General features: G+C 52.1%; 1 protein-coding gene across 2 annotated transcripts in view; it reads left to right on the forward strand.

Moving 5' to 3' along the window:
* Positions 1-20,846, forward strand: part of Abcc3 (ATP binding cassette subfamily C member 3) — a 46,284-nt gene extending 25,438 nt beyond the window's left edge. The window contains exons 16-31 of one of the 2 annotated variants that reach the window (XM_076871714.2): positions 210-336; positions 413-589; positions 2,214-2,381; positions 2,661-2,850; positions 3,720-3,831; positions 3,973-4,120; positions 4,224-4,431; positions 4,588-4,898; positions 6,723-6,922; positions 7,058-7,184; positions 8,715-8,816; positions 12,109-12,255; positions 12,435-12,593; positions 13,172-13,338; positions 17,622-17,816; positions 20,354-20,846. In XM_076871714.2, the coding sequence (XP_076727829.2) occupies positions 210-336; positions 413-589; positions 2,214-2,381; positions 2,661-2,850; positions 3,720-3,831; positions 3,973-4,120; positions 4,224-4,431; positions 4,588-4,898; positions 6,723-6,922; positions 7,058-7,184; positions 8,715-8,816; positions 12,109-12,255; positions 12,435-12,593; positions 13,172-13,338; positions 17,622-17,816; positions 20,354-20,462 (2,647 nt within the window). In that variant the 3' untranslated portion in view covers positions 20,463-20,846. Of the gene's footprint in view, positions 1-209; positions 337-412; positions 590-2,213; positions 2,382-2,660; positions 2,851-3,719; positions 3,832-3,972; positions 4,121-4,223; positions 4,432-4,587; positions 4,899-6,722; positions 6,923-7,057; positions 7,185-8,661; positions 8,817-12,108; positions 12,256-12,434; positions 12,594-13,171; positions 13,339-17,621; positions 17,817-20,353 lie in introns of those variants that run through there. The other variant, XM_076871715.2, reaches the window with a different exon arrangement.
* The last annotated feature ends 761 nt before the right edge of the window (positions 20,847-21,607 follow it).

Below are 21,607 nucleotides of genomic sequence, written 5' to 3' on the forward strand. Positions count from 1 at the left end.
TCCTCCCACTCTCTTCTAAGCCTCCCGAAGTGGGAGGAAGGTCCGATCAATAGATACATTCTCTTTCCTCTCTGTCTCTGATCGGGGAACACAGGAAGAGCCTCGGCTTACCAGGGTGGTATCTGGAAAGGAGGAGGGCTTGGGTCTGAAGCGGGCAGGCTTGGAATCCACCCTGATCCCCGCCTCTGAAAGGGGCTTCTTCCTCCCAGCCTAGACATCCAAATCCTGAAAGGGACACTGGTGGCCGTGGTGGGGCCAGTGGGCTGTGGGAAGTCCTCCCTGGTGTCTGCCCTGCTGGGAGAGATGGAGAAGCTGGAAGGCAAAGTGTCTATGAAGGTGAGAGGGACTCCTGCAGAGGACGTGAAACTGCACTTGGCCTTGGGCAAACCCTGAGGCAAACTTCTCTGGCCAGGGCTCTGTGGCCTACGTGCCCCAGCAGGCATGGATCCAGAACTGTACACTTCAGGAAAACGTGCTGTTCGGCCGAACCATGGATCCTAAGCGCTACCAACAGGCTCTGGAGACCTGTGCTCTGCTAGCAGACCTGGAGGTCCTGCCTGGTGGGGACCAGACAGAGATTGGAGAGAAGGTACAGGGTCCCCTCCCATCCCCGAGGAGCCAGCACATAGAACTGCCCACCTCAGCCCGGCCCAGATCCACAGATTCATTTATTCATTTACACCTTCATGTAACATCACCTCCAGCCCCATGCCAGGCAATGGGGAAACAGCTCTCCTCCAGGGGAGGCCAACCAGGTGGGAGCCATAGACTGCCCTGGGGCCAGGCTGAAGTCCTGTGCAGGACTATAGGAAGGGGACTAAAGGGGAGTTTGCATCCCTTCGGAGCTGGATCTTGGCAACTGAAAAGGAGCTTATCATTCACCTGTTCATTCATTTTTCATTCATTCATCAGATTTTTATTAATCACCTACTATGTGCCAGGCAGTATTATACAGTAGTGGATGCCTTACATCCTAGTGGGGAAAGCATCAATAAGCAAGAAAAGTGTGTATAATAGATAATGCTAAAGGGAAAAATAAAGCAAGGTAATAATATACACAGGTTTGAATGGTTGAGTGAGGTTAGGAAATAGAGGTGGGGGATAGGGCAAGACCGTTGTAGTTAAAGATTTGGCCCTTTCAAAAACTTGAGTCAGGCACAGTGGCACCTGGAACTGGGGAAGCTGAGACAGGAAGATTGCAAGTTCAAGGCCAGCCTGGGAAACTTAGCTAGATCCTGTCTCAAAATAAAAAATAAAAAACGGCAGGCCCGGTGCGATGGGGGTACTCCTACAATCCAACAACTCAAGAGGCTCAGGCAGGAAGATCGCAAGTTGGAGGCAAGCCTCAGCAATTTAGCGAGGCCTTAAGCAACTTAGACCCTGTCTCAAAACAAAGAAAATAAAAAATAAAAAAGCTGAGGGATGTGGCTTTTGAACCCCTGAGTTCAATCTCCAATCCCCAAATAAATATATAAATAAAAAGGTCTGGGGACGTGGCTCCATGGTAGAGCACCCCTGAGCTCCATCCCCAGCACCACAAAACAAAGGACATTGGCCTAATTTTTTGTTTTTCTGTTTTAAGCTTAATTCATTCATTTTCAGTTGTTGTCAAGGACACATAACATAAAACGTGCCACCTTGACTTTTCTAAATGTACAGTTCAGTGGCGTGGAGTGCATTCTCGTTGTCAGGCAACAATCTCCAGAACCTTTCATCCTGCCGAAATGGCTCATCTGTCCCCCTTGATTGCTAACTCCCTACTCCCTTCTCCCCAGTTCCCTGGCAACTGTCATTCTTGTGTTTCTAGGCATCAGACTACTCTAAGTATGTCATGTGAGGAAATCACACAGTATCCTTGTGTGACTGGCTTATTTCATCGAGCGTCATGTCCCCAAGGTCCGCCCGTGCCGTAGCATGTGTCAGCGTTGCCTTCCTTCTTAGGACTGAGTGACAGTGCAGTGTATGGATAGACCTCATGGCTTTCCATTCCTCTGTTGAAGGACACTTGGTTGGGGCACGGTCACCTAGAGAGGCAGGTTAAAGCAAAGGAGAAGGATGGTCTCACCTGCCCTGGGAGGACTCTGAGACCACCTCTCCTTCTTTGGTGGCTGTACAGCTTCACAAAAACAGCCAGAAATTATGTGAACTGTCCCCCTGGGCCTATCTGGTCCCCTTCCATCCTGCACCTGCCTCCCAACACCGCCTCCTTCCAGGGCATTAACCTGTCTGGGGGCCAGCGGCAGCGGGTCAGTTTGGCCCGAGCTGTTTACAGCGAGGCGGATGTTTTTCTGCTGGATGATCCACTGTCGGCTGTGGACTCCCACGTGGCCAAACACATCTTCGACCACGTGATCGGGCCAGAAGGTGTGCTGGCCGGCAAGGTGAGGCCACGGGAGGCTCAGGGGGCTCAGGGGAGATCGGGGGCCCAAGAGAGAATGAAGGGATTTGGGTGAGACCTGGAGGTGTGGGACCCAAGGAGCAGGAATGTGGGGTGGCCAGTACAGGAAACCCCCGAGGGCGTGTACCCCAGCACTGAGTGAGCTGCAGAAAACGTGGGGCGAGTCCTGGAGCTGCCTGTCCATGCTCCTTGGACAGCTCACTCGTGCTTCGTGGCCTGTGCCCAGGGCTGAAGGGCTGAAGGGCTGCCGCCTTCTCTGCAGACTCGGGTGCTGGTGACACACAACATCAGCTTCCTGCCCCAGACAGACTTCATCATCGTCCTAGCTGACGGGCAGGTGTCTGAGATGGGCCCCTACTCAGCCCTCCTGCAACACGACGGCTCTTTTGCCAACTTCCTCCGCAACTATGCGCTCTATGAGTGTCAGGAGCACCCCGAGGACAGCAGAATTGGTATCTGCCATCCCTGGCCCTCCTGATTCCTGTGCCCTCTCAGCATCTCCCCTATCTGGGGTCTCCAAGTGTCTCTGGATTGGCCCACTGTTGTCCCCCAGAGGTTCTGGGAAACTGGACCATCTGTGTTGGGCATCACCACGTGGAAAGTGAACTGGATGCAGCCACATCCCACCTCCTCCTCTTCCTTAACTATGGGACCTTGGATCAGCAGCTCGCAGCTCAGATCTCAGAGCCTCAGTTTTCCCATCTATCAAAGGGCATGTGGACTCAGGTCCTAAATGTATGGCAAACCTGTTTTTTGGGATAAGTTGTTTAGCAAATATGCAAGTGTTTGCAAAATCATTCAAGATTTATGGAACCGTGTCCAGGCACTGAGAGACAGCAGTCAATGGGGGAAAAAAATCCCCACAGAATCCCTGGGCTCACAACATGCCCCACCCCCATCTTGTTACCCAGCTGGCTCACAGGCCTTTTTCTGGGCTTTCCTGAATACTCTCCATGGGTACAACCAACCTGTCTAAAGCAGTCACCCAGTGCTGTGTCCCTTGCTAATCCCTAGACATACATTCCTTCCCTTAATCCTACAGTGATGCCGTGAACCAGGTACCCCTGTGACCCCTTTCTCATGAAAGGGGAAATTTATGCTCAGTCAGCCTGACTCCAGAGCCCAAGTTTCTTATCCTTATATTTGAGTCCCCTTCTCCATAGTCTCTAGAGGGAAGTTCTCCTTGTTGGCTAACCCAGGTCTTTCTGGTTGTCCTTCTAAACCCCCTCATCCTTCCTTGAGCTTGTCCATCCGGGCTTAGGGGATATAGGGGCTGCAGCATGAGCAGCCAACCCCTGTGATTTCCTCCCACCCTCTGCAGCCTTGCCACCAGCAGACGAGGAGGAACTTCTGATAGATGACACACTCAGCAACCACACGCACCTGACAGACAGTGAGCCGGTCACTTACGAGGTCCAGAGGCAGTTTGTGAGGTGAGCTCCCAGCCCCTGGAAGGCTGCAGCTGGGCTCCCAAGCCCTGCCCAGTGGTGGTTCTCTCTACATTCCCACTCTGGGCCCCTGTCCTGGGATGTCAGAGGCCTCCTCCCTGGATCTGAGCAACTGCCTCCATCCAGAGAGCTGAGCACCATGTCTTCAGAAGGGGAGGGCCAGAGTCGGGCTGCGCCCCGGAGACACCTGAGCCAATCAGAGAAGGCAGCACAGGTGACCGAAGCGAAGAAGACCGGGGTGCTCGTTCAGGAGGAGACGGCCCAGACCGGCAAAGTGAGTCTGGTGGGCAGGAAGGGCTGGAGGAGAGAAGCTGTTGTCTGCCCGAGTCCCTGAGCGCATGGAATCCCACCCCTACTGCCATGGGCTCTCCCTGCAGGTGAAGCTAGGTGTGTTCTGGGATTATGCCAAGGCCGTGGGGCTCTGGACCGCACTTGCTATCTGCGTCCTCTATACGGGCCAAAGTGCCGCTGCCATCGGGGCCAACATGTGGCTCAGTGCCTGGGCCAACGAGGCCACCATGGAAGGCAGACAGAACACCACCACCCTGCGGCTGGGCATCTACGCCACCTTGGGGATGCTGCAAGGTGAACCCGCCGAGGCGCCTGCGGGGGCTCCTGGATCCCCTCCTCTCCTGTGGCTCTCTGGCTCCCCAAACCATGCCCCTGCCTCAGAGTCTCCTTGTCTCTTCCGTGCCCACCGGGTCTCCTGGGTGAGTGAGCGGCCCTTGCCTCCCCCAACAGGACTCCTGGTGATGCTGGCGGCCTTCACCATGGCCATGGGCGGCGTCCACGCGGCGAGCCTGCTGCACGAGGCGCTGCTGTACAACAAGATGCGCTCGCCCCAGTCCTTCTTCGACACGACGCCCTCAGGCCGCATCCTCAACCGCTTCTCCAAGGACATCAACGTCATCGATGAGATCCTGGCCCCCTGCATCCTCCAGATGCTCAATACCGTCTTCAACTCCCTCTCCACCCTCGTGGTCATTGTCATCACCACGCCGCTCTTCCTTGTGGTCGTCCTGCCTCTGGCTCTGCTCTACATTTTTGCACAGGTACCCGAGGGTGGGCAGGGCACTCTTGCAGGCTGTAGAGCAGGAGTAGATTGTCACTGGGTTGTGTTAGGGATGCTATTCAGTGCCTTCATCTACCACTCAGCCACACCCCCAGCCCTTTTTGAGTCAGGATCTTACTAAGTTGCTGAGGCTGGCCTCAAACTTGGGATCCTCCTGCCTCAGCTTCCCGAGTCATTGGGATTACCAGTGTGCACCAGCGTGTCAGGCGGTTGGCTGTATTTTAATAAAACACTGTTGCTGGGAGGGGTGTGCATGCCTGTAATCCCAACAACTCAGGAGGCTCCCAAGTTTGAGGCCAGCCTCAGCAACTTTGTGAGGCCCTAAGCCACTTATCAAGACCCTGTCTCAAAAAATAAAAAGGGCTAGGGATGTAGCACAGTGATAAAATGCTTCTAGGTTCAATCCCCAGTACCCCAAATAAATAAAGTAAATAAATAAATCACTGTAAAGAGTTGGGACACTTTGTCCTTTGCTTTTTATACCTGTGTAAACATGCATGAGTTGCTAGCATTCAGATATGGCTGTAAAGGCTCTGCAATCACTGAGTCCTGCTACTCAGTGATCAGCTGATGATGGTGATAGAGCAGGTGCTAGAAGCTCAACCCCAGGCATGGAGCCCATGATCTGAACTCTAGACTGTTCCGGTCCAGAGAGCCTCAGACATCTCCTGTATAGCCCTGGCTATCTTGGGGCTCCCAGGATAGAGGACAGAAGAAACTGGAAGAACTGTGATTTTTCTGGAGCCAAAGTTTAAACTGGAGTAGGACTTTTTCAGAAAAAGAATATAATTTTCTTTTTGAAGAGCTGGGGACCAAACCCAGGGCCTTGTGCATTTTAGACAAGCACTGTACCATGGAGCTACACCCAGGCCCTTATTTTGTGATTTTTGCAAAATCATTTGACTGGGAACACATTGCCAGACATTTCCCCACTTAGGAGGCCAAGCAAGGTCATGGGATCCAGAAAGGGTGAGGTGGGAAGGAGCTGAGAGGGGATCAGGAAGGGCTTCAGGAGGAAGTACCCGGCTTGATTGAGCAAAGCTGATCAGAGGGAAAGGGTAGACCCTACATCTTGCAGGTGACTGGGGGGCATGTAGTCCCAGAAACTCAGGAAGCTGAGACAGGAGGATCACAAGTTTGAGGCCAGCCTCAGCAACTTAGGCCCTAAGCAACTTAGCCAAGACCCTGTCTCAAAATAAAAAATTAAAAGGGGAGCTGGATTGTAGGAGTGGTAGAGCGCTTGTCTTGCACGTGTGAGGCACTGGGTTCGATCCTCAGCACCACATAAAAAGGAAATAAATCAAATAAAGGTATTGTGTCTATCTACAACTAAAAAAAAATATTTTTTTAAAAAAGTTAAAAAGGGGGCTGGGGATGTGGCTCAAGTGGTAGCGTGCTCGCCTGGCATGCGTGCGGCCCGGGTTCGATCCTCAGCACCACATACAAAACAAAGATGTTGTGTCTGCCGAGAACTAAAAAAAAAATAAATATTAAAAAAAAAAAAAAAAAGGAGTCCTCATGACCTACTCATTTAAAAAAAAAAAAAAAGTTAAAAGGTCTGGGGATGTTGCTTAGTGGCAAAGTGCCCCTGGGTTCAATCCCCAGTACCAAAGAAAGAAAGAAAGAAAGAAGACCCTAAATCTCCAAGGGGAGGTGTCAGGGGAAGGCAGCAAGATCTCATGGGACAGTGGGGCCAGCGGCCAACTAGAGGTGCAAGAAAACATGGATGGGTTCAGAGGATGAGCAGAGCTGAGTTGGGGTTCCATAGCCCTGGCCCCACGCTCTCCCCCCCATTCCCCATCAGCGCCTCTATGTGGCCACGTCCCGGCAACTGAAGCGCCTGGAATCGGTCAGCCGCTCGCCCATCTACTCCCACTTTTCCGAGACGGTGTCTGGCACCAGTGTCATCCGGGCCTACGGCCGCAGCCACGACTTCCAGGTCCTCAGTGATACTAAGGTGGACCACAACCAGAGGAGCACCTACCCCTACATCGCCTCCAACCGGTCAGAAGCCTCCCCTTCTGCCCCTCCTCCAGGCGTTTCCACGGGCTCCCTGAGGTCCTGGCCTCCCTGTCCTCCTAATCAGAAAAACTGACCCTTTCCTGCATCGCCCATTTCCTCCCTGTCCGACCCTCCCAGGTGGCTGGGCATCCGCGTGGAGTTCGTGGGGAACTGCGTGGTGTTCTTTGCCACGCTGTTCGCGGTGATCGGCAGGAACAGCCTGAACCCCGGCTTGGTGGGACTTTCAGTGTCCTATGCCCTACAGGTATGGAAAGGCCTGCGTCCTAGGGCCGGACCAGCACTGGGCAGAGGCCATACAAATGTCACCTCCAGAGTGCTCTACTCAATAACGGAACAGTCACAGGTTCTGTGCCCAAGGACTGTGAGCTGGCAGGGGTCAAGAGACTCCCACAGGCTGGGTGTGGTGCTGCACGCCTATATGTGGTGCTGCCTCGGGAAGTTGAGGCAGGAGGGTCAAAGCCAGCCTCAGCAAAAAGAGGCACTCAGTGAGACGCTGTCTCTAAATAAAATACAAAATAGGGCTGGGGATGTAGCTCAGTGGTCTTGTGCCCCTGAGTTCAATCCCCAGTATCCCACCTCCATAAAAAAGAGAGACTTCCAACAGCAGGGGACGGCACTTCAGGCTGAGTAGGTCCTCAGGGAAGCAGGAACAAAAGAGCCCAGAGGAATCGCCTGCTCTGGGGTGCTGGAGAAATGATCTTGGAACTTGGCCCCAAAGGACAAACAGAACTTGCCATGTCTGGACAAGATGCGGGTCGACCTGACAGAGGCAAGGGCACGGGGAAGCATAGACAGCATCACACTTCATGTTCTCGTGCCCGCAGAGAAATTTGGCTTGGCTCCTTGTACCCAGAGATTCAACCAACTGCAGATAGAAAATATGAAAAAAAAAAAAAGACTTGAATTTGCCATGTCCTGAATACTACACTGAATCCATATGAATGAAGTGACATGCAGGCGTTTTATTAGGTATTATAAATGATCTAGAGATGATTTAAAGTGTCCAGGATGATGTGAGTAGGTTGCATATGGCATACTATTACATCATTTTACATAGAACATTTAGGGATGTTGGTATCTTTAGGGGATCCTGGAACCACCCCTCTGGTAATGCAGAGCCATAACTGTACACATATCAGACAGATTGGGTGGCTGGAGCCTGGGCTGGAGGTCAAGCAGGTCACCCTGAGACCAGCCTGTATTGTCAAAGAGGTTACATAACTGCAAATGGAATTTTTGTAAAGCAGATCACATTGTTGATGCCTCGGGTGGCTCCAATCTTGAATGCATCGGTAAACAAAAGGCAAACTAGACGGGGCAGTCTTCTCGAACGTGAATGTGTATGCGAATTATCTGGAGATCTTGTTAAAATGTACATTCTGATTCACTAGGTCTGGGATGGAGCTCAGCATTCTGCATATCTAGATGCACAAAATGGGGCCGCTGGACCGGCCGCATCAATATCTTCTGGGAGCTTGTTAGGGATGAAGACGCTCAGGTCCCACCCTAGACCCAAGTGAATCAGAAGCTGCATTTTAACAAGATTCTCTGGGAAGTCTTACACCTATTAAGGTTTAAGAAACACTGAGGCGACCCTTGGCTAAGTGCATTGTCACTGCCTGAGGCACAGTCCTGATTAGAGCCCCAGTGGACACAGCTGGGTCAGAGATAGGATAGGATTCCATGGATAGAAGCATGATCAAGGGCTGAATTCTTCCCAGAGCCATTGCTGGACAGGATGGGGGCCCTCCCATAACCCGGTCCCTTTGGCCAGGTGACAGCAATTCTGAACTGGATGATACGATGGATGTCAGAATTGGAGTCTAATATTGTGGCCGTGGAGAGGGTCAAGGAGTATTCCAGGACAGAGATGGAGGTGAGTGCTGGGAGGAGCCCAGGGCCGGGGGGAATCTGGAGTGGATGAGGAAGAAAGCCTGGTGGCCCCCTGAACATCGAGGCCACATGTTTAGGAGGCTCTTCATTCATTCATCTGTCCATGCAACCCTCATAGGTCATCAACTGGGGGGCTGTGCTAGGAGGTCTAGAGGGCTCAGAGCAGAACAAGGTAACATGTGCCCTCGGCCGACTCTTATCCCCCGGTAGGGGTGAGACACACAGCAGGGCTCTTTAGTGGACAAGAGCTCTCGGGTGGGGCACCCAAAGAGGACAGACAGGGCAGCTCCGTTAGCTAGGGTGATCAGAGAGGGAACTGGGATTTGAAAGTTGGGTAGGTTTTGATAGACCAGGTAAGATGGGAGAGTGGGACCGTGGGAAGGTGCCCATTCTAGCCAGAGACTGGCCTGGTCAAAGGAGCAGAGGTAGGGCAACATCCTTTGATGGAGAAAAGGAGCTGTCCTCTACTATGGGGGAGGGGACCCAGACTTTTCTCCACTGTCCCCTGCCATGGTCACACACCAGACCTCTGTCTGCCTGGAAGCCAGTCTGTCTCTGTGCTCTCGGTATCACGCATGCCACTTTTAGACACCCACCCCTCCTCCCTCCTGGATCACATGCTCCGAGTCCTGCATGGTCACTGTACTCTGCCTGCCCGGGGACCCCAATCCCATGACCCCTGGTTGTCTCTCTGTTCACCAGCTCCTCCAGCCTCTCCTCCCTCCCCAGCCAGCGTAGAGTCTATGTTCCACCAACGCCATCGGTCTCCACTCCCTTCTCTTCTCTCTTTTGTCCTCACCTACAACCCCCGCCCCCAGCTGAGCCCACCTGTCCACTGTCTTCATATCTGCACTGAGCAGCTAGAACAGCTGGAGAAAATCACTGCTCCTACTTCAGGTTTATAACCACCCTCCTCGGCTGGGGATGCCTGCCTTGCTTCCTCCGGAAGCGCACGTTCCCACTTTCAGAAAGACCTCTTCCTGACATTGTGTCCTCAAACCACACCTCCTGCCCGGGCTCAGCTGTCCACCTCCCCTGACACTTGGGTGAGAAAGAAAAACGGCTCAGTGAATTCCCTCGGCCTCCCTGCCTCCAGGACTTTAGGCCAGCCCTGCTTCCTCCACGGCCTCTGACTCTCTTTGAGCAGACCCTACCCCTTCCTGATTCAAAGTCTAGCCCCTCGGCTTCTTCCCGTGGCTGGTGGAGGCCTTGTGCCGTCAGTCTTGCTCTCTCTGTTGGAAGATTCCCATCCCTGTGCAAAACAACGTGCTGTTCCATCTTCATTTCTCTCTCTCCCCCCCTCTCTCCCTCTCTCCCTCTCTCCCTCTCTCTCCCTTCCTCCCTTTCCCTGCATCTCGCTGCCCCAGTTCTCTGCTCTCTGTTGTGGTCAAGCTCATTATCTGTTCTGTTTTTCATGGTAGTGGCCTTGGAACCCAGGGCCTCACACATGCTAGGCAAATGGTGTACCACCGAGTCACATCCCCGTCCCTGTGAACCTCGTTTTAAACTGAATGACACATGCTCTCTCTACTCCTTACCCTGGATCTCACTTCCTCCTATGGTCTGTTGTCTGTCCCCATGGCTCCACTGAATTGGCTCACCCCCGTGACCTCCCTCCACCCCATCTAGGAGATAGTTTTCTGCTCTCGTCTGATTCAGTCTTCGCAACATCCATGGGCAACAACCTGCCCTCCTTCTTGGTCCTGGGTCCTGGGCTCTGTGACCCAAGCTCTCACCTGGTCCTACCTTCTGTAAGGCCGTGATCCCACTCCCATATTGGGATCTTCACATCTCCCTCTTCACGTCCGGCAGTCCAGCTTGCACACGTGATCCTGTGCCTGTATACTAAACAATGCTGCCTGGTCTTTCCTTTGACATCTCCATGACAGCCTTCAGAACTTGCTGCTCGGCTTTTTGACCTCTGACCATCTGGCTTCCACACTACCAAGCAAGGCCAGTTTCAAGGTTGTGTGGCCTGGGCTGTCAATCAAATCCTCATTACTAGAAGGGTCCACGCTTAGAAACTCTGAGTTTAATACTTTGCTGTTATCATCTCAACCTTCTTTTTTTTTTTTGGCACCAGGGATAGAAACCAGGGGCACTTTACCACTGAGTTACATCCCCCACCCTTTAATTTGCTTATTATTTTGAGAGAAGGTCTCACTAAATTGCTCAGGGTCTTTGCCAAATGGCTGAGGCTGGCCTCCAACTTGTGATCCTCTACCTCAGCCTTCTGGGTCACTGGGATTACAGGCATGTGCCTCTGTCCCTGAATTGACATTCTTAATATTTTTTTTTAAATAGGAAGCCCCATATTTATTTTGCCCTGGGCCTCTCAAATTATGTAGCTAGTCCTATCTCAAAACCACCACCATCTTATACCGAGTCATTCTATTCTCCTTCTAGCTGCCAGAGAGATCCTTTAAAATCACATCAGGTCACAGCATTGCTCTGAGCACAGCCCTCTAATAGCTTTGCATCCTACTCAGGGTAAAAACCAAACAAAAAACATACAAAATAGCATGGTCGTGACAGTGGCCTGCCAGGCCCTAAATGATGGGGCCACCCTCTGCCTCAGCCTGCAACTTCTTGTCTCTGGGTTCTCTAACACACCAGGAGGCAGCTGCACTTGCTGTTCCCTCCCCCTGGCCCCGTCCACTTGTCATGTTCCCTGACCTCGTCCAGGTCTTCACTAACTAGCCCCTCCTCCAGGAAGCCCCCCTGACCATCCTGTGCAGAACAGACACTCCTTGCATTATACAAACTTGCCTTTTTTTTTTTTTTTTAATCCAGTGTAGGCTCTGGTGCTAGAATGTAAGCCTCCTGGGGGCAAGGACGGAGTCTTCTTGGGATCACCATGTGTCCCTGCCCCTTAATAGTAATGAATGGATTAGAGGCCAGACAGGAAGAGCTAGGGCCGGCAAGGAGGGCACCTCAGGAAGGTGAATCCTGAGGCTGATGGGACCTCCAGGTGGCTCTGCCGAGAGTTAAGTCAGAGGGAGGGGGCCAGGGTGTGGCTCAGTGGAAGAGCGCTGGCCCAGTGTGTAGGAGGCCCTGGGTTCCGTCGGCTGCACCACACACACACACACACACTCACACACACACACACACTCACACACACCACATTTACACACACACAGTCACTGGGCCCCTTCCAGAGACCCCAGTGGGTGAGGACTGAGTGGCCTTGTGGGGGAGGGGACCGAGGAGCCGGGAAGAGGGCAAGTTGGGGAGAAGCTGCCACCTTCATGAGGAGGCCTGTGCCGCCCCGCCAGGCCTCCTGGGTGGTGGAGGGCTGCCGTCCTCCCGAAGGCTGGCCCCTGAAGGGGGAAGTGGAGTTCCGGAACTATTCTGTGCGGTACCGCCCGGGCCTGGAGCTGGTGCTGAAGAACTTGAGTCTGCGGGTGAACGGAGGCGAGAAGGTACCAAGGCCCAGGGGCTGGGCGTGAGCTTGTGCCTGGGGAGGCTGTTACTGCCCTTGCGGGAGGACCTGTCTCCCAGAGGGCAGGCGCTCTGGTCCGACAGCAGCAGGGCAGCTGGGAGACGGGGGATGGCCTGTGACCTCTTGGCCTCCCCTTGACAGCTCTTCGCACCCCTGCAGGTGGGCATCGTAGGCCGCACTGGGGCTGGCAAATCGTCCATGACCCTCTCCCTGTTCCGAATCCTGGAGGCCGCAGAGGGTGAGATCCTCATCGACGGCCTCAACGTGGCAAACATGGGCCTCCATGACCTGCGTTCTCAGCTGACCATCATCCCGCAGGTAGGAGCCTGCCAGGGAGTGGCCACACTGCCAGCCACCCTGGGAGCCAGCCAGGACCCAGAATGGAGGCTGGTAGGGGAGAGGGAGCGGGGTCACCATGGAGCCCCACAGTCACAGGTCTGAAAGGGTCAGGCATCCCCTGCCCCAGTTGAGCCCTGCCTTTGACCTGCTGGGCCGACGAGCCAGGAAGGACCACAGGACCCCTGCAAGCACCCCTTCTCTGAGGTGTTCCACCTGGGGTCCTGGTTGCATAGCTCTGATTTATATTTCACTTTTTCTGGTTTCTCTGTTTTTTGGGGTTTTTTTTTTGTTTTGTTTTTTTCTGCCAACTGGATACTTTGCAGTCAGATTAGTGACTCTGTCCCTGCTTTAGTGGAGGACTTAGTGAGTGGCAAAGCTGAGGTTTTATCACTCCTACAGGCAATTTTTTATCTCCTTGGCAGTTGTCTCCCTCCTGGAGGGCTGGGGACAGAATGAGAACATTGCCACCTAACCCCCTCTCTTTTCTCGGCACCTGGGGCCCCAGCCTCTTCATGGGGCCTGAGCTGCTTCTCTCTGAGACTTTATTGTATCCTCAGGACCCCATCCTGTTCTCGGGGACCCTACGTATGAACCTAGACCCCTTTGGCCACTACTCAGAGGAGGACATTTGGAGAGCCTTGGAGCTGGCCCACTTGCATAAGTTTGTGAGTGCCCAGCCAGCAGGCCTGGACTTCGAGTGCACGGAGGGCGGGGAGAATCTCAGGTAAGAATGGGGAGTGGACAGGAGCCACAGCCCTCCCTGGGGACCCTGGGGATGCTGGAAGCTCTGGCATCAGGCTAGTCCCCCTCTCCTCCCTGCTCCTAATCTCAGTCAAGCTCGCATGGGGCATTATTTTGTACTGAGTATGTTCTGGGCACCAGGCACAGGGTACTACCTCATACAGGCCCCATAGGCGGCCCCCAATTCCACTTCACAGGGAGGTAAACAGGCTCAGAGAGGGTAAGTGGTTTGGCCAAAGTTGCACAGCTGGGAAAAGATAAGCTTAGAATTTGAACCAGCTCTGAGAGATTCCAAAATCCTATCGGGTCATGTTGTAGAGGTTGTCATGCTAAGCTTGAGCTGGGAAAGGAAAGAACCTGTGGAGTGGGTGACAGGAAACATCCCCAGTGCTTTAGGAAAGTCGTAGATACTTTGCAGGATGAATGCAGTCAGTTCAGAAGTACATAAAGTAAGTCTCTGGCCCCTTGATTCTCCCCTCCAGAGTCCCTGGTTTTATATCTCCAGCCATCGGCCTGCGCAATAGGAAGGACCAGAAATCACTTCTTACCAAGTCTAAAGACTTGCTACCCAGACTTGTGTTCTCTCTGTGATTTTTTTTTTTTTGCTTGTTTGTCTCTTTGTTCTGTGGGATGGGACTCAGAGCCTTAGGCATGCTAAGCAAACACTACCACTAAGTTATATCCCCTATTCCAGCTGTGTCATTTTGGTCAAGTTTCTGAACTTCTTTGTGCCTTCTTTCACTTCACTCTTTTTTATTTATTTATTTATTTATTTATTTTAGTCGTAGTTGGACACAATATCTTTATTTTATTCATTTATTTTTATATGGTGCTGAGAACCAAACCCAGCACCTCACACGTGCTAGGCAAGCGCTCTACCACTGAGCCACAACCCCAGCCCCTCCCTTCACTCTTAAATAGGAATAATAAACTGGGCACAGTGGCACACGCCTGTAATCCCAGCAGCTCAGGAGGCTGAGACAGGAGGATCTGGAGTTCAAAATCAGCCTCTGCAAAAGCGAGGCGCTAAGCAACTCAGGGAAACCCTGTCTCTAAATAAAATACAAAATAGGGCTGGGGATGTGGTTCAGTGGTCAAGTGCTCCTGAGTTTAATCCCCCATATCCAATAAATAAATAAATAAATAGGAATAATAGCCAGATGAGGTGGCAAATGCCTGTCATCCCAGCGACTTAGGAGGCTGAAGTAGGAGGATTGCAAGTTTGAGGCCAGCCTGGGCAACTTAAATCCTGTCTCAAAAAGATTAAAAGGATTGGGGATGTAGTTCAGTGGTAGAAATAGTAGTCATTCATACTTCTGAGCACTGTGCTACCCAATAAAATTACAATGTGAGTCAAATATACATAAGAAATTTTTTTTCTATTTGGTTATGGTGGTGCACACCTATAATCCCAGTTACTCTGGAGGCTGAGGCAGGATTGAAAGTTTTAAGGCCAACCTGGGCAATTTAGTGAGACTCTGTCTCAAGATAAAAAATGAAAAGGGCTGGGATGTAGCTCAGGGGTAGAGTCCTTGCCTTTCATGAGTGAGGCCCTGGGTTCAATCCCTAGTGCTGAAAAAAATTCTTTTCTAGTAGTCACATTTTAAAAATATATATATTTATTTTATTTATTTAATTTTATGTGGTGCTGAGAATTGAACCCAGCACCTCATGCATGCAAGGCAAGTGCTCTACCACTGAGCCACAACCCAGCCCCTAGTAGTCACATTTTTTTAAAAAAGGGTTGAGCTGGGCATGATGGTGCACACCTATAATCCCAATGACATGGGAGGCTAAGGCAGGAGGATGGCATGTTCAGCCTCAGCAATTTAATGAGACTTTGTTTCAAAATAAAAACTAAAAAGGCCTGGGGATGTAGCTCTGTGATAAGGCACCCCCTGGGTTCAATCCCCAATACCAAAAAATAAAGAAAGAAAATAATAAAAAATGGGCTGGGCATGATGGCCAATAGTAGGTCCCTGCACTTGGGTGGCTGAGGCAGGACGATGGCTGGAGCCCAGGAGCTCGAGACCAGTCCAGGCAACATTGCAAGACACTGTCTCTTCAAAACACATAAACAATAAAATCAGGGAAAATAAACAAGTAAAATAAATGTTAATATTTTAACTAGCCCAATGGATCTAAAATATTATTATTTTAACCTGTCATCCATATATAAAAGTTATTAGGGGGCTGGGGATCTAGCTCAGTTGACAGAGTGCTTGCCTCACGTGCCCAAGGCCCTGGTTCAACCCCTAGCACCACCCAAAACAAACAAACAAAAAGTTATTAGGGATATTTCGTATTTTTTCTTTCTTTCTTCCTTTTTTTTTTTTTTTTTTCAGTACTGAGGATTGGACTCAGGGCTGCTCTACCACTGAGCTACACCCCCCGACCCATTTTATGCTTTTATTTTGGAGACAGGGTCTCCCTAAGTGTTAAGGGTCTCCCTCTATTGTTGAGGCTGGCCTTGAACTTGTGTTCCTCCAGCCTCAGCCTGGAATGATAGGCAGGCACCACAGCTGCCAGCAGTATTTTATATTCTTTCATGCAATTTTGAGATCCTGTATTTTACTCTTCCTTACAGCACTTCTCAGTTCCAACTAGCCACAGTTAAAGTGCCCAAGAGCCACGCGGTAGCTACCATTGGACAGAGCACTCTCAGGTCATTGTAGTGAAATGAAAAGCACTTAGCTGGGACCACATGAATGTCGCTGTTCCTCTCTCTGCTGCCCCTTTCCCTGATCCCTTTTTTTTTTTTTTTTTTTTTTTTTGGTGCTGGGGACAGAACCCAGGCCCTTACCCAGCCTAGGCAAGCTCTACCACAGAGCTACACCCCCAGCCCTTTATTTTCATTTTTATATTCAGTCTGAACTCATGTATTCTCCCCAGACCTCAGAAATTAAAACAAACAAACAAAAAAAAACCATTTACGTTTGCTCAGAGTTTAACTGTGTTCAAAGTCCTCTGGCCCCACTATCTGGTTTAATCTTTACTGCAGTCCTATGGGCCGGAAATCAGGCTCCACAGAATGAAATTATCTACCCAAAGCTGCTCAGCTAGCCAGAGGCAGGGCAGGGACAAAGGAAAGTGGGCTTTTTTTTTTTTTTTTTTGTCCCAAGTCTTACCTTGCTGCATTACGCCACCTCCCTCAGACAACAGGAGGGACTCCCTGACACCCCCCAGTGGCCCTTTAAGACCACATGTGCACCTCCACTGAACTTCATTTACAAAACCCACAGTGGGGAGGCTGGCAGCCTGGGACCTCCACACTCTGACCCCTCGCTGTCTCTGGGTCTATTTTCCTATCCTGTTTGCTGCCAGCTCTGCCCCTCTTCACCCACCCCCAACCCCCCCACTCTGCCCTGAGCATCCCCCTCCCCTCCACACACCAGGATGGGAAACAGAAATCCGTTCCCCTCCTCCCTCCCTCACTGAGCTTGTGGGCAGTTGAGTATGACCTGTACCCTGTGCCAAGCCCACCATAAATCAGCCCTGAGTTCTATCTGGCGGCTCACTTTGCTGCCAAAACCTTCATTAGGACTGGGCCAGGGAGGGAGCCTGGCCTTCTCTCTGGCTGTGGTGACTCACCCCTCTGGGAAGGGCTGAGGTATTTGTCCTTGGGTGTGGGGGTGCTGTGGCCTCTGTGGCTGGGAACACAGCCTTGCTTTGTCTACTGGCTCTGGCTTCCAAGGCAGGAGGTTGGACAAAGGTCTGCATTGGCAGCCCTTCCTGGCCCCCAGTGAACCAACACCAGGAGTCCCCAGGTTCTTCCCCAAAGGCCCTGCCCCTTGCCTGTCTCCAAAACGGAGCCCTGGGAGATGGGAGTGGGAGATGATTGCTTGACTTGTATAATAGTAAACTCAGCAATATGCATATTATGACTTATCTATGAATATCTTGGAAGAACAAAACATGCATGTTCTTACTAAGGTGTAAATGACTGATAGAGTAAAGCAGAGAAGTATCGTGGCCCTCGTTGAGGATGAGGATGGGAAAGAAAACCCAGGAAGAGTCCCAAGAATGGACCAGAGATTTCACAGTGATGTTAGCACTGTCTACTCTCAAGGCCACTCATGATCCTGGCTGTGTCCAGACCTCTACTCTGTTTTTAGGAGGGCTAGGCTGTGGCAGAAATGGGAGAGATTAGATAGGAAGCCTGTCCTGGGTTGTGGAGAAGGAGTGGAGATGGAACAGGTCTTGGGAGCAAGTCCCAGTGGGGGGGGGGGGGGTGCAGCAGGCAACGCCCACCTTCCCTCTCCCCAGCATTGGCCAGAGGCAGCTCGTGTGCCTGGCCCGAGCCCTACTCCGCAAGAGCCGCATCCTGGTGTTGGACGAGGCCACGGCTGCTGTTGACCTGGAGACTGATGACCTTATCCAGGCCACCATCCGCACCCAGTTTGACACCTACACTGTGCTGACCATTGCACACCGGCTCAACACAATCATGGACTATACCAGGTGACACAAGGAAACCTGAGCAGCGGGGAGCTAGGGGAGGGGCATTGCCTAGGGCATCAGGAGGGGGCAGGCTAGGGTATCTGAGCATGGGAGAGCTCCTGGGATTAGCTTGGACATGGGGGACAGAGCAGGGCTACCCAAGACATGGACAAGGGGAAGAACAGAGTAGGGTTATCTAGGCTCGGGGAAGCAGGGGGCAGTGACATATTCTAAGACACAGGGGATGCTTTGAAGTTACCAAACTGTGGGGAAGGCGGGCACTGGGGCTCCTCAGGCACTGGGGATTTGCATGGGCCACCTCTATCCCCTTGCCTGTTAATGGGGTGAGGTAAGGGAATGGAATCCCAAGCTGACTGCACGCATGGCTTTCAAGCCCCTTGACAGAGGGCTTACACCTCATTACCAGCCTACAATGAGGTTACTACACTGAGCTACAGATGAGAAAGTAGCTTAGGAGGCATGTGATGCCTGGGGTCCCTGCATAGTGCCTGGCCCTCACAGCTTCCAGAGGAGCTGATGCCTTGTGGTGAGGAGAGCACTGATCCCAGGCCCAGGATTGCTACTGACTGCTGTGTGACCTTGAGTAATTTACAAAGCCTCTCTGAATCTCTTTCAAATGGAAATGATAGTGTCTCTCAGGATTATTGTAAGGAGTCAATGAAACGTGTTTAGACTGCAGGCGACTCTGGGAAATGTCAGTATGCTCCCAAGCCCCTTACGGTTCACTTATTATAATTCTGCTTAGCATTAGTCCCTCAAAGGAAGAGGGACAGGGCATTGCCCTCAGAATTTTTTGGCTTCCTTGGGAAAGCAGGCCACTTGGCAGAAGGGAAAAAATATGACCTTGTCCCTCATTGTGCTCAATGTCAAGGTAAGGTACTGGAGGACAGGGGAGGGGGCTGGTGACTAAGAAACCTCATGGAAGTGAGGCCTGGAGGCTGGGCTCCCTACAGAGGGGGGAGTTCTGAGAGGCAAGAGGAGGCTGGAGGCCAAACAAGTCTGGACTGAGTATGGTGGGGGGAGGGGGGCTGTGTCCACAGCCTTCAGTCACTCAGGAAGCACCTACAGAGCAGCACTGGAAGGAGGGGAGGGCACCAGGGACAGGGCTGCAGGTCAGACTCAGTCCTTCTCTTGGGTGTCCACACAGTCAGCAGGTCTTGGGAGCCCAACTAAGAATACCTGAGGCTACATTCTGCCAGTTCCTTCCCCAACCTGTCCCGACGCGCTGGGGGAGAAGGGAAGGTGGGCAGGACGCACTTGGCCCAGTGTGTGTGTGGGGGGCGGGGGAGCCAACAGCAGGGCTGGTGGAGCCATCTGTGGCCAAAAATGCATCATTCCCCAGCAGCCCCGGGGTGGGAGGCTGGGCCCCACCATAGGGTTTCAAGTTCATTCATTCTAGCAGAGCAGAGGCAGAAATGAACCACATAGCCTGCTTCAGAACCTGTGATTAGAGCCCCCGAGAAGGAAGCAGGGGTCGGTATGTGCAGACCAGAGGAAGCCTAGCCACCCAGGGCGGCCAGGGCACTTTCTCTAGGGAAGGGCAGTCCCAGCCCAGCCCCAGAGGATGAGTAGAGTGAGGCTGGGGAGATGAGGAAGGGAGGGAGCTGAAAATTTCAGACAAAGGATGCAGCACATGCCACACACTGGGACACACACCCGCTCCAGGCAGGAGGCGCGTGAGGCTGAAGGGCAGAGGGGAAAAGAGGAACAGGTCCCTGTGAGCTGCCCAGGACCACAGGAATGCATGTGGTCCTTGCCCGAGGAGCCAGGAGAAGCCGCTGGAGGCTTTCGTTTGGAATGGGCAATCTCCTGATCTCCAGTTGGGACAGAGGCCAGCCAATGATGCACACAGAGGCACTCCTTCTCAGGACGCAGTTCTGGGAGCCCAGCAGTTGGGGAATAAAAAGTAGCCAGCCCCCCTCCCACTGAGGATCGTCTCTGTGGGCTTGGGAGGGTCCTTTCCCCCCATACTGCATGCTGGCGCTGGTGGCAAGCCCTTGGCCTTGCACCAGGTGGAGCGCCTGTGTGGTTGGTAAGAGACTCTCACCCCAGATTTGGGCCTGACAGTGGGGGTGGGAGTGGAGGGTGGGGCCAGGTTTGCAGCCAAGTCCCAGATTCCAGTGTCAGGCCTCACTGCAGCAGGTTTCCCGCCGCGTGCCTTTGTGAACCGGCACAAAGCAGATGGATATGCATGGGGCCCAGCGCGCAGGCCCGTGGCTCCCTGCTCATAGCCTGCTGAAGTTCCGTGACCCCGACCAGGGGAAGGGCTCATTAGGGAAGGTTTTCAGAACACAGACTAGCAGAGATGAATAGGATCTTGTGTTTGATCCCACAAACTGCTTCATTTGCCAGGAGAGCTAAAATAACCAGACCCAATGGCGTGCACATGTGGCGCAGTGGCTGTGTTGGGTGGGCTGACTGAAGTGGGTGGGCTGCCATGTCACTGCAGGGCCTGAGTAGTACCCAGAAGGGCAGGGTTGGAGTCTGGCCAGCTCTAGGCTGATGACCTGACCACTTCTTTTTCCTTTTTTGACTAGGGTCCTGGTCCTGGACAAAGGGGTAGTAGCTGAATTTGATTCTCCAACCAACCTCATTGCAGCTAAAGGCATCTTCTACGGGATGGCCAAAGATGCGGGACTTGCCTGAAATATACTCCTGGCATTTCCACCTGGTCTTTTCTGGAAGGAAACGACGCACCATGTGTCTGCAGGATGAACTTGATAGCAAATAGTGGGAGCACTTGTGAGATTGTGCCTCTGTCAAGTGCCCCGTGCAATAACCAGGCTTAACATGAGGGAGGCCCGAGAGCAGAAGGGCAGGCCGGAGGTCATGGCTGGTTTGAAACAGCCCAGACTAGGTCCTGGATCTCCTGAGTCCCATCTACACACTGCACTGTTTTTAAACAATCTTTTCTTAGGATGGCCTCCCTCCTGCCTCTCATTTTTCGTGTTCTCAAGTATTTTTTTAGTAAGGCTTTTTCCTCATGGAACAGAGGACTGCCAGGTCAGGCTGTCCTAGGAACTGAGTCCTGTACTCCCATTGAAAATGGAGTACTGATGAAATAAAGCTATGTGCCTAGCAACATACAACAACAATGCCCTGGTGTCACCTTTCTCTGCCTGTCCTCGAGGTTAGGGGGCTAGAGCCTTTGAGAGGAATGGGGAGAAGGAATTCATACACATCTACGTGGCTGCAGTTATCTGAAAACTTCAGGTCCAAAGCTTTTGGCTGGAAATCCTGTCTTCACAGCCAACAGGCACTGGATAATTGCCAGTAGTTACCCTGAAAAGGTGAGAAATAAAGGCCCTGAAACCTGATGGGAGGCCTCTTGGGAAAGCTACTGAGAGCACTCAGCCCTCTGAGTTGATTGTCCACTGTCCTGAGCTGGCAAAAGAGATTGCTGGAGGTGAATTAAATTCACTGTATTTCTTTATTTAGTAGAAGGAGGGATTGAACCCAGAACCTCCTGGGCAAGCAAGCGCCAGGCACTAGCCCAATGCTGAGCTACATCCATGGTCCTTTTGATTTTTCATTTTGAGACAAGGTCTTGTTGGATTTCCTAGGCTGGCCTCAAGCCTTCCATCTTTGTGCCTCTGCCTCTGGAGTAGTTGGGATTATAGGCATGCACCACCATGCCCAGAAAATTGACTTTTTGAGCAAGTTCATTTTCTGCAGGTCAGAGCCCACCTGCTACCAGGACTGATATTTAGGATGGATCTTCTCTTGGTTGTTTTCCTCAGCTTTCTGTTCCCTTTGGTCTCCCTCTCATTTCCTATACCTTCATTCTTTGT

The sequence above is a fragment of the Callospermophilus lateralis genome, chromosome 11, assembly GCF_048772815.1.
Source record: "Callospermophilus lateralis isolate mCalLat2 chromosome 11, mCalLat2.hap1, whole genome shotgun sequence".
NCBI classification, from domain to species: domain Eukaryota; kingdom Metazoa; phylum Chordata; class Mammalia; order Rodentia; family Sciuridae; genus Callospermophilus; species Callospermophilus lateralis.